This window comes from Pelophylax lessonae (genome assembly GCF_965119305.1).
Source record: "Pelophylax lessonae genome assembly, chromosome: 1".
Taxonomy (NCBI): domain Eukaryota; kingdom Metazoa; phylum Chordata; class Amphibia; order Anura; family Ranidae; genus Pelophylax; species Pelophylax lessonae.
This window is the reverse complement of record NC_138768.1, coordinates 500893213-500904418: the sequence shown is the minus strand read 5'-3', so window position 1 is coordinate 500904418 and position 11206 is coordinate 500893213. Positions and strand designations below refer to the sequence as shown.

The following is an 11206-nucleotide window of genomic DNA, read 5'->3' as shown; positions in this document are numbered from 1 at the left end:
GTACCTGGCACCAATATGTTCAAGCACAAAAACAGGTCTGATTTTCATAGCCAATAAGGGATGTAGATATATTTTTGAAAACTATTGTTTAGCTATACATTTTTAGGTTTGTAAAACAAATTACAAAAACAAGTCTTCAAATGCTCAAACAGTCATGAAAAGTTTCGGCTTTTATTGTTTTGGGTTGTTAAATATACAGTTAACGTACATATATTTAAAATGTACAAACCAGTCCACAAATACATTTTAAATGATTTTGGATGATGGTCAGAATGGCTATACACTGAAAAATCCCCAGTGGACTAATTTTATGATCACATAAAAAAACTCATTTCAAGATGGTATCCTCTTGATCTGCAAAAAAAAACAAAAAACAAAATTACCAGATGACATTTTGGTTTCAATGTTGCTTAAACAGAAAATGGGTGCTAAATACAATAAAGCATAATTTACTTGCCAATCAAAAACAAAAAAGCAGGAAGGCATGTTTTGTTTTTCTTTCAAAGCTGAACTCCAAAAAACATTTAGACACGTTAGTCATTAAAGAGGAAGTAAACCCTCCTCTGACACTTTTACCTATAGGTAAGCCTTATCATAGGCTTGCCTATAGATACTGTAAATATCTCCTAAACATGTACCATTTAGGAGATATTTACCTTACATGCAGCCAGTGATGTCACTGGCACATGCTCTCTGAAGGCTGCTGGTGCCGTTTCTTCAGAGACCCGTGCCATGACTGTCGGCTCCCGTGCGCGGGAGTGACGTCACCGCGGCTCCAGGCAATCAGATGGCCGGATGCCGCGATCCCGGAAGACGGGCGACTGGACATGTCGCCCATCATAGAGGTGAGCGGACGGCAAGGGCTCGTTCTAAGGTAAGTATTTAATAATGAGCTAGTATGCGATGCATACTAGCTCATTATGCGTTTCTCTTTCAGCTTGTAAAAAAAAAAAAAAAAAAATTAACTGAGTTTACAACCTCTTTAAACACCCAACTGCAAGTGGTGTCCTTTTCTCCTACCACAATTAGATGCAAGATACTACCTTTCCCAGAGATACGTCTCCTCTTAGCTGCATGAAGTGAACGGTTTCAAAAGGATATACGGAAGCCAATATGTTGCCCTCACTGGATTACTTTGAGTCATTGCTCTGGAACAGGTATGTAGCTCAAAAGTGAGAATATTTATACCAATTCTCTGTCTGTAGCCCAGATTTTGGATTACTAATCCAAAATTGATTTTCCTGGATGATCGCTTTTGTTCCTCTGAGATATGATTGGCACCATAAATGCATAAACCTGAACTCTCAGCAGTTATGATGGCCAAGGTTTCTGCCAAAAATGTGCAACCATTGTATCTTACCCTTCTCTGTCTTGTCTTTTTTGGTTCATTTTAATAATTGTCTTCACTGTTTATCATTTTGTGAAACAAAACACCATTTGTGATTCTGGAAGAATCTAACCCTCATAATGCAATATATTGGAGTATGATTTAGTGCTAAATAACAGCAAGGTCTAAAAGCCTAAATGCAGGAAGGGGAAGAGGAGGAGCAGACAATTAACTTGCCATTTCTCCTTGGAGAACTGAAAAATCAAAACACTAAATAGAAGTAAAAAAATGAACATGTAAGAACAGTATTAGTGCCGGTTCACACTAGGTCGCTCCGACTTAGGGGACGACCTGTGAAGTTGCGTGCAGCGCGACTTGCACAGACTTCATAATATGAATGTCAATGCAAATCGCCTCCAGGTCGCCCCAAAGTAGTACAAGACCCTTTTTCTAAGTTGGAGCGACTTGTGTCGCTCCTATTAGAACCGGTCCTGTACTACTCAATGACCGCGACGGTGCACGACTTGCCAGGCTGACCAAGTCGCCCGACAAGTCGTATTAGTGTGAACCGGCACTTATGGGAGCCAATGCTATGGTCTAGTTTCAAGGCTACATGTTCTGGGGTTGTCTTCTTCATTTTTGCTTCACTATCTACTAATAACCTGGCCAAGCACAGTAGTGGAGTATGGAAAAGTCTGCACTCCTTTGCTGCATGATTGTCTCAGATCATTAACTTGCCATATAGAGAAACCAGGATGGGCACAATATCCAGGAGTCTGAATCGGCAATGGCAGCTCCCATATTTTAAAGCGGTTGTAAACCCTAAAAAATAAAAAAAAAAAACCTGCAAGACAAAGGCATAATGAGCTAGTATGCATCGCATACTAGCCCGTTATGTGTAACTTACCTTAGAACGAAGCCCCGACACTGACCCCCGGATATCGCTGCGGGCGCTGCCATGATCCCTCGCCGTCTCTTCCGGGTTCGGCGGCTCCGGCGCGGTGACTGGCCGGAAGAGACGGCTCTGGCGCGATGATTGGCGCGATGACGTCACTCCCGCGCGTGCGCGCGGGAGTGATTTTCCGGCAAGCTCCCGGCAAATAAATTGAAGGTCCCCCCGGACCTTCAGAGCAGCTGCATGCACTGTAAATATCTCCTAAACCATGCCGGTTTAGGAGATATTATTTGTACCTACAGGTAAGCCTTATTATAGGCTTACCTGTAGGTAAAAGTGTCAAAAAGCGGGATACTACCGCTTTAAGTCTCCAGTAAAAATCTCTAGCTGGTTGCCCAGTTAGATTTGTATTACAATTTCTGTGCAAGTATCTCTTACACACAACCAACCTGCTAACTCCTTTGCAATACGTGCAGCTTCTTCTTGTTTCTTTTTCTCCTCTGCCTCAATCCTTCTGTCTTCTTCAGCTTTTGGCTTTAAATATGCTGTAAATGAGAGAGATTTGTAAGAAATCTCAAAAAAACTTTTAGTGAATCTTTTCCCAAACCTCCAGATTAAGGAAACCAATACATGGAGAGTTTAGATTTATATACATTTACTTATGGTAAAAGACCTCTTCAGCACAGTGGCGGAGGCCATCTTGTAGTTTATAGCCACTCAAAGACCAGTTCTCCAGATTACATGCGGACCCAAGCAGCAGAAACACGTGCACATTCCATTGTTTATGCAAACCACTGACTTGTAAATGCTCACAACAACTAGAATTTACTGATATAACATTTTAGAGTCATGATGTGAAACTTGTGTCCTATCCCAAGTTAGGATGGAAAACCTTTGCTGTAGGTTGCCCGATCCCCAATGGATATATTGCATCACTGTACCAGGAAGAAGTTGCTGCAACTATCTCCACTGCAGATCTGACCAGAGCAGCCAGAATGGGAGCAAAAAAAAAAAAAAAAAAAAAAAAAGATAAAAAAAAAAAAAAAAAAAACTCTTAAATTCATGCATAGCAGTCTATGTCATAGTCTATATGTAGATGCATCTCTTGAGTGTTCTGCATTTAGTACATACGTGTACATTTAGTACATACGTATACCTTTATTTTTGAAAATATTGCTAAGAAAAACCATTCCCCTTACTATGTAAAGAATTCCCCTCACTTTGAGTTGTAACTGCAGGACAGAAAAGAGGAATCCCCTTAACCACTTCCTTACCACTTGACATTATATTACGTCCAGGGCTTTACGTGGGGAGAACTGAATGATGCTGCAGCTATCATTCAGATATCTTTTTTCAGCCGGCGATTGTCTTCATCATAAGAACAATCATAGTGGCTATTCAGTCGCTTTATTGCTCTTACAGGTAACGGGAGGGGACATCCCCCCCCTCCCGGTGCTTCTACCGGCTCATCTGTGCAATCAGCGAGCCAGAGAAGGAATCTGCCGCAAGCGGGAGTACACCATAGAGACTGTCGAGGATTAGATGGTCCCCGACAGATTCTATGACTCTGTAAAAAGTTTTAAAGCATTGCCTTTAGAGCTTTTTAAGTACCAAAGTTTGGCATCATTCCACGAGTGTGCACAATTCTAAAGCGTGACATGTGACCAGTGATACTGCTATGTGCCAGGCATTGAACTAGCCATTTAGGCTAGGTTCACACTATTATGGCCTGCGTATGCTCGGACATCGCAGCTCATTCATTTGAATGGGCTGCTGTGCCTATGTTTTGCTGCAGGAAAAAGGCGCATACACCTTTTTAAAAACGCGGCTCCGGGGAAACCAAATGGTCTTTTTGACCATGCCATTTTCTTGCTGTTCCCGCACCTGCAAATGGATGAAAGCCCAGCGCATCTCGTAAGAGCAGTGCGATTTGACTGCGGAAGCAGGAAAAGGTGCAATTCCTGAACCCAGCCCGCAGACTGCAGGCGAGTGTTAAACTGCTACTGAAATGAACAAACACTGAAGTGCTAAATGTGCCTAGCGTTTAGGCTCTTCAAGCATTTTTTTTTCCGCCAAAGCTCTGCGGCTCCTGGATGCACTGGCAGTAGGTCAAACGCTGCTAAAAGCCTATGTTTGCATGGACACATAGGCTAACGTGTGGGAGTTTAGAGGCAGGAAAAATACAAATCTTTCAGATGCCCCTAGGAGCAGCTGTAAACCCATACAGCGTGCATGAGGCCTTAGCAAGAACTATCAGAAGCTCAGTAGGGTAAAAGAACAGGAAGAGCAAGCTTTGCCATATTAAAAATGTATTGAATAAAACTTACCATATCTTGTACTGCCATAGCCAATCCCAAGCAGTAATGCAGAATATCTGGCAAACTAAAATATAAAACAAAGTTAGAGTACTATTGTATTACATGTGCAAGAAGGACAGAGACAGACAGGTGGCAAAACAGAACTGTTTCAGCATTTCTTTGGCAAACACTAGACTGCAAAGCAATTTTCACCCCAGCAAAATACAACTCAAATCTAAGAATTTAAACCAACCATAGCCTATTTCCCTCCTTCCCACATTTCTGAACTTATACGCACAAATCATCTCTTCTTAGGGTTCATGCACACTGGTGCTCCTAAACTGATGTTTCAGGGTGGTTTTTTTTTTGGCTTTGCTTTTGCCACTGAGCTCCTCTCACCAAAATCCTATGGGGGGTTATTTACTAAAACTGGAGAGTGCACATTCTGGTGCAGTTGTGCATGGAAACCAATCCACTTCCAGGTATTAGGCCTCACGCACACTGGACGTTTTTACAGCTGATATTTTTGGCATGTTATTCTATGTGTCTATGCACACACAGGCTGTTTTTAGCATAGGAGTTTTCTGGCTGGAAAAAAACCCAGAACCAGTGGGTTTTGAGAGGCGTTTTTCGGCTGTAAAAACACTAACTCAGATAAAAGCTCAAAAAAAAAAAAAAAAAAAAAAAAAAAACCACACAACTATTCGACTTTTCGTTTGAGCCATAAGCTTTTGTGGGAGTATAGTTTTCCTAAAAAAAAAAAAAAAAAAAAAAAGCTAAAAAAAAGCTACAGCTGAAAAACTTTACTGCAAAAAAGCTGAAAACTTCTCCTTCTATTTACAGCTTTCTACTGAAGTTTTGATAATGTCCAGTGTGCATGAGGCCTAAGGCCCCTTTCACACAAGCGGACAGTTCAGATCCGCCTGTCAGTTTATTTGGCGGATCTGAACTGTCCCCCCAAGCATCCCTATGGGGCATCGGATGTCAGCAAAGACATGTCCGCTGACATGCGATCCGTCAAATTTGGACAGATGGAAACCGATGGTCCATTCCCATCTGATTCCCCCATAGAGATGCATGGGGACCTGACAGCTGTGTCTCCGCACAACAGCGCGGAGACACAGCTGTCCTTCTGCTCAGCAGGGGGGGGGGGGGGGGGGGGAAATCAGCGGATTGATCCCCCCGCTGAGAAAAACTGAGTCCGCCGACGGACTCCTATGTGTGAAAGAGCCCTTATAGTCAAAGCTTAATTGAAGAAGCTGATTGGCTACCATGCACAGCTGCACCGGATTCTGAGTGCTCCAGTTTTGGTAAATCTCCCATACTGGCCCCTTTCACACATGCTGTCTGTCAGTTTTTCATCCATCTGTTGACAGATGAAAAACAGACATCAATTCATCTCCGTGGAAAAACAGATGTAAATGGATGATCATCCGTTTACATCCGTATCCGTCATCATCCGTTTTTTTAACTGATCAAAGCTTTATTTTTCTTCCATAAAAACGGATCGGACAAAAAAAAAAAAAAAAAAACCAGATGGAAACTGACAAATGGTCAGTTTTTCATCCATTTTTGCATTGGTAGTGGAAGTAAAAAAAAAAAAAAAAATGAAAAACTGATTAGCACTGATGAAAAATGGATGAATACTTCATCCATTTTGACGTGACTGAACGAATGAAATGAATGGTCCGTATGTGTGAAAGGGGCCTATGTGTCTATGCACACATAGGCATTTAGGAGCATTAGGCCCCTTTCACACACGAGTCCATCATGCGGGATACGCCGATCCCCCGCTGAGCAGACAGATGACAGCTGTGTTTGTGTGCTGTGCGGAGACAGAGCTGTCAGGTCCCCATTCTTCTCAATGGGGGAATCGGATGGGAACGGACTGTCTGTCAGTTCTCATCCGATCCGCCAGGCAGATGGAAAATAGGGTTTCCATCCGTCTGGTTTTGACGGATCGGATGGGATGTCAGCGGACATGTCTCCGCTGACATCCAATGCCCCATAGAGATGCATGGGGCATCCGTTTAGAGGCAGATCTGAATGGACTCCCCGTGTGAAAGGGGCCTTAGAGTTTAGAGACAGTCAAAGCACCTTCTGAATGCAGAACAATCTTGTCCACAAGGGGAGCTGTTGGACCTAAAAAACACCAAAACATGCCTTAGAGCCCATGCCTAAGAGCTAGGCTTGTTTAGCATTTATTTTAATGGCCAGAATAAAATTACAATTCTGGCCAATGAAATAAATGCCTGAATGGGTCTTCACATGTTATAAAAAATCAGCATTAAAAACACAAGTAAGCCACAGTTTTTCAGTCAGAAGAAACAGCATTTACAATAAACCAGTGTGCATGAAGCCACCCTTACTGGATAGAAGCCTCGGGCTCCTTTCAGCTCCAGGTCAGCAGTAGACAGTTGCACAGGCTCTTATGTGTGTAAAAGGTGCTAGTAATTGGTTCTAATGCCTCGTTTCCACTGAGTGGAACGGTTCGGGTCAGTACAGTTTGGAAGGGTTAGAATGGTCCGGTCTATTCAGGTGAGCGTTTCCACTGCAAGTCGGGCCACCAGGGACCATGCGGGGTTTACACCAAATGAGGTGTTTGTTTTGCTCTTTCATTTGACGTGAGCATTGAAGTTTTCCTGTCCACCAATCAGTGGAATCTATCGTGTGACGCCAGTAGCTCCGCCCTAACCGTACCATTTCCTATGGCCCTACATCTGAAGCAGGACCAGGAATGGTGCGGTTTGGTTCGGTTGTATGGGCCACTTTCATAAATAAAACACTCAAATTAGCGTACCGAACCGATCCGCTCAGTGGAAACGAGGCATAAGTGAGCCAAATCGGCATCCATGTTATACACAGGTACCACACCATTGCTATGGCAATCATTTGAAGCTTCATTAACACTGGGACCTGAGACAAAGGAGACCGAAACCACCACCAACATGCGACTGTAAAGCTAAACCCTGTAATGTTTCCAGAACAGCGATTTGAAGGCCTACCTTTGGAAAGGGGGGGGGGGGGGAAGAGAAATTAGGTTCTATCTAGTCCCGATCACTTCCCCTAGTGAAAGCAGCATACTGTATACACAAAAACACTGGCTAGGCACACATTTTACCCTTTAGTCGCCCTAGAGGTTTAACCCCTTCCCAGCCAGTGTGCATAAATATAGCATTTATAACTGTTTTAGTGTCACAGATTTCTGCAAAGTGTCAGAATTTACGCCTCAATATCGCAGTCCCACTCTTAAGTCTCTGATGGCGGACATTACTAGTATAAGAAATAAATACAAAATTCCAGTATATGTCCCATAGTTTGTAGACGCTATAATGTTCGTGTAAACCAATCAATATACACTTATCTGGATTTTTTTTACCAAACACTTGTAGCAGAATACATACTGGCCTAAATGTATGAATACATTTAAATTATTGCATTTTTTATTGGATATGTTTTATAGCAGAAAGCTATAAAACTCTAAATTGTTAAACTTTTATTTATAAAGCAAAAAAAAAATAAAAATACAAAAAACCACAGAGGTGATCAAATACTACCAAAAGAAAGCTCTATTTGTGGGGGGGGGGCACATTTTAGTTGGGTAAAGTGTCACACGACCGCGCAATTGTCCGTTAAAGTAAAGCACTGCCTGGAAAAGGGGGTAAATCCAAACAGCCTCCGGTCATTTTCATATCACCAATATGGTTTATTCAATCCATCTGGAATATGCAGTTTAGTTTTGGGCACCAGTTCTTAAAAAGGATATCGGGGAACTGGAGAAAGTGCAGAGAAGAGCAACCAAACTGATAAGAGGCATGGAGGAGCTCAGCTATGAGAAAAGATTGGAAGAACTGAATTTATTCTCTCTTGAGAAGAGGAAATAAAGGGGGGATATGATCAACATGTATAAATACATAAGGGGTCCATATAGTGAACTTGGTGCTGAGTTATTCACTTTAAAGCGGAGTTTCACAAAATTTTTGTGTTCATTAAAAGTCAGCAGCTACATAAAGTGTAGCTGCTGACTTTTAACCACTTTAAGACCGGAAGGATTTGCCCCCTTAATGACCAGGCCACTTTTTTCAACTTGGCACTGCGTGACTTTAACTGACAATTGCGCGGTCATGCAACGCTGTACCCAAACGAAATTTACATCCTTTTCCCCACAAATAGAGCTTTCTTCTGGTGGTATTTGATCACCTGTGCGATTTTTATTTTTTGCGCTATACACAAAAAAAAAAAAAAAGCGACGATTCTGAAAAAAAAAAAAATAAATAAAATAATTTTCACATTCTGCTATATAACATTCCCAAAAATAAAAATTTAAAAATCAAATTTTTTTTTACATTTTGGGCCAATTTGTTTTCTGCTACATATTTTTGGAAAAAAAATTAGCAATAAGGGTATTTTGATTGGTTTGTGCAAAAGTTATCGCGTCTACAAACTACGGGAAAGATTTATGTCATTTTTAATTGTTTTTACTAGCAATTGCGGTAATCTGCAATTTTTTTCAGGACTGCGACATTACAGCAGACAGATCAGACCCCTGACATTTTTGGGGGGACCAGTGATATTACTACAGTAATCAGTGCTAGAAATATGCACTGTTACTATAATAATGACACTGGCAGTGAAGGGGTTAACCCTATGATCAATGGGTTAAATGTGAGCCTAGGGGAGTGATTCTAACTGTGGGGAGGCATGGCTTCTGAAATGATCATAGAGACCTGTGATCCTATATAGAAGGATCACATGGGCTCCTTGATCATTCCAGAGAGAACAACGGTCAGCTGTGTTTACAACAGCCGACCGTCCATCAGCGGGGAACGATCGTGGGTGTCAGGCAGCAATCGGAGCCGCCTGACCCGTGCATCGGCTTCCCTGCTGCGGACTGGAGGGGGGAGCACACTGCCAGCAGGGCGCGCTCGCCCCTTGCTCCCTGCTCACGACCTCCGTACAGTTACGGCGATTCGCACAGGAGCGGCCGCGGGAGGTCATAAAGAGGTTAATATACACACACTCACCTGTCCCATGATCCAGCGATGTGGCTGCCCGAACCTTTGTTCCTCATCAGTGCTGGCACCCGGCTACGACAGCTTGCGGCTTCACAGCCGGGTATGCACTGCGCATGCGTGAGTCACGCTGCATGTCTGGAATGGTCGGGAATCTTCTGGGACCTCTGACGTGTCCCAGAATATTGCAGCGGAGGGGGGAGAGGAAAACTTCCGCTTGAGCCTTCAAGTCGGCTCGAGCAAAAGTAGGATCCGGTACCTATCAAAACTAGGTACTAGGAAAAATAATACGTAGTATGCCACATGTAAGTGTACATTGAACGGTGTAATGAAGAACAATGACAGATCCAAGGTGCATATCAGTCATATTCCGTGTGTGCCAGGTGTGATTCATTGTCAGGAAAGGTTATAGTTGACGCTAGGACAGATTAAGGAAGGAAGATGCCTATAACTATGGTTGTGCAGGCACCCTGTGGGGAGGTAAAGCTAGGCTGGACCTCTAAACCTATAGAGGTGTATGTTTCCATGTACATGGGTGCACAGCATAATGGCAGGCTGAGGGGTGGGGATAGAAATATTGCACTGCTGTCATTCAGAATACAATGACATTGCCTCTCTCCATTACTCGAAGCCTGCTATCCCACAGTAGACCATGACCTGACCCTCTCCTGCCTGCAGGCAGCGGCCTTGGTGTCACCTTCACCCATAAGTAAGGGGACACGGGCTACCTCCGAGTCCTACCAACACTGCACACCGCCGGGAGGAGAGCCCATACCGCCCTCCACACTCACCTTGATGAGCGGGGACACTTGCACGGGAGGAACCATCTTCTCTCCTCCAATAACACCGCTCACACAGCACACCGGGGAGAACAGGAAGGAGCCTGACGTCACCGGAAGTGTCTGCAAAGCCCTTCCTATGTACCAAGGTTAACAGAGCACGTGACTGGGAGAGTGGCGGAGGGAGGGAGGGGGATTTGTGGGCGGGAGTTGTATAGAATGGAAGAGAATAATGTACACCTGTTTAGTCACAGAGTGGTAGGAGTGATGTAATGCTTTGTTCATCTGCTTTCCACTGACGTAAGCCGCTCTCGTTTTTTTTTTTTAATACAGCCCTGGCCAAAAATGTTGAGAATGACACAAATCTTAATTCATTTTGATCTTTTTGTCAGATGTTACTATGGCATACTCAGAGATGTATAGTAACGAAGTAGAACTACTTAAGTACCGAAAGGCGGTATCTGTACTTTCCTAGAGTAGAATTTTTTTCTCCTACTTCTACTTTTACTTCACTACATTTTTTCGATGATTTCGATACTTCTACTCAAGTATTTTTTTTTTGTGCTGCATCGTTACTCGTTACTTTTAAAAAAATTACCACTGCCAGAACAGTAGATGGCAGGTTGCATAAAGCTAAAAAAAATGTGTATAATGTCATTTGTAAATCAGCGCATACGAAAATAAAGGCTGTGTATAATAAAAGCTGCTATACCAAATCTTTCCAATAAAAAGAAAATATGAAACAAACAAATAAATGGTGCTACAGCGCTTAAAGTGCATCAAGAAACTACTAACAAACACAGGTTAATCATTTAAATAAATCATTTGAAATAATAAAAACAATATGATGTTCAAACTTTTGACTTCTTTCTTTAATAACTACATAACACAGTACT

The 11206-nt window shown here is 42.7% G+C and overlaps 1 protein-coding gene across 1 annotated transcript; it reads right to left on the bottom strand.

Annotated features, from left to right (window-relative positions):
- Positions 1-315: 315 nt before the first annotated feature.
- ATP5ME (ATP synthase membrane subunit e) lies at positions 316-10475 on the bottom strand. The gene is made up of 4 exons (XM_082271378.1): positions 10323-10475; positions 4550-4604; positions 2672-2767; positions 316-354 (listed from the first exon to the last, which is right to left on the bottom strand). Exons 1-4 carry the CDS (start codon positions 10356-10358, stop codon positions 329-331), a joined length of 213 nt encoding a protein of 70 aa, XP_082127504.1. The 5' UTR covers positions 10359-10475; the 3' UTR covers positions 316-328.
- Between the last annotated feature and the right edge of the window lie 731 nt (positions 10476-11206).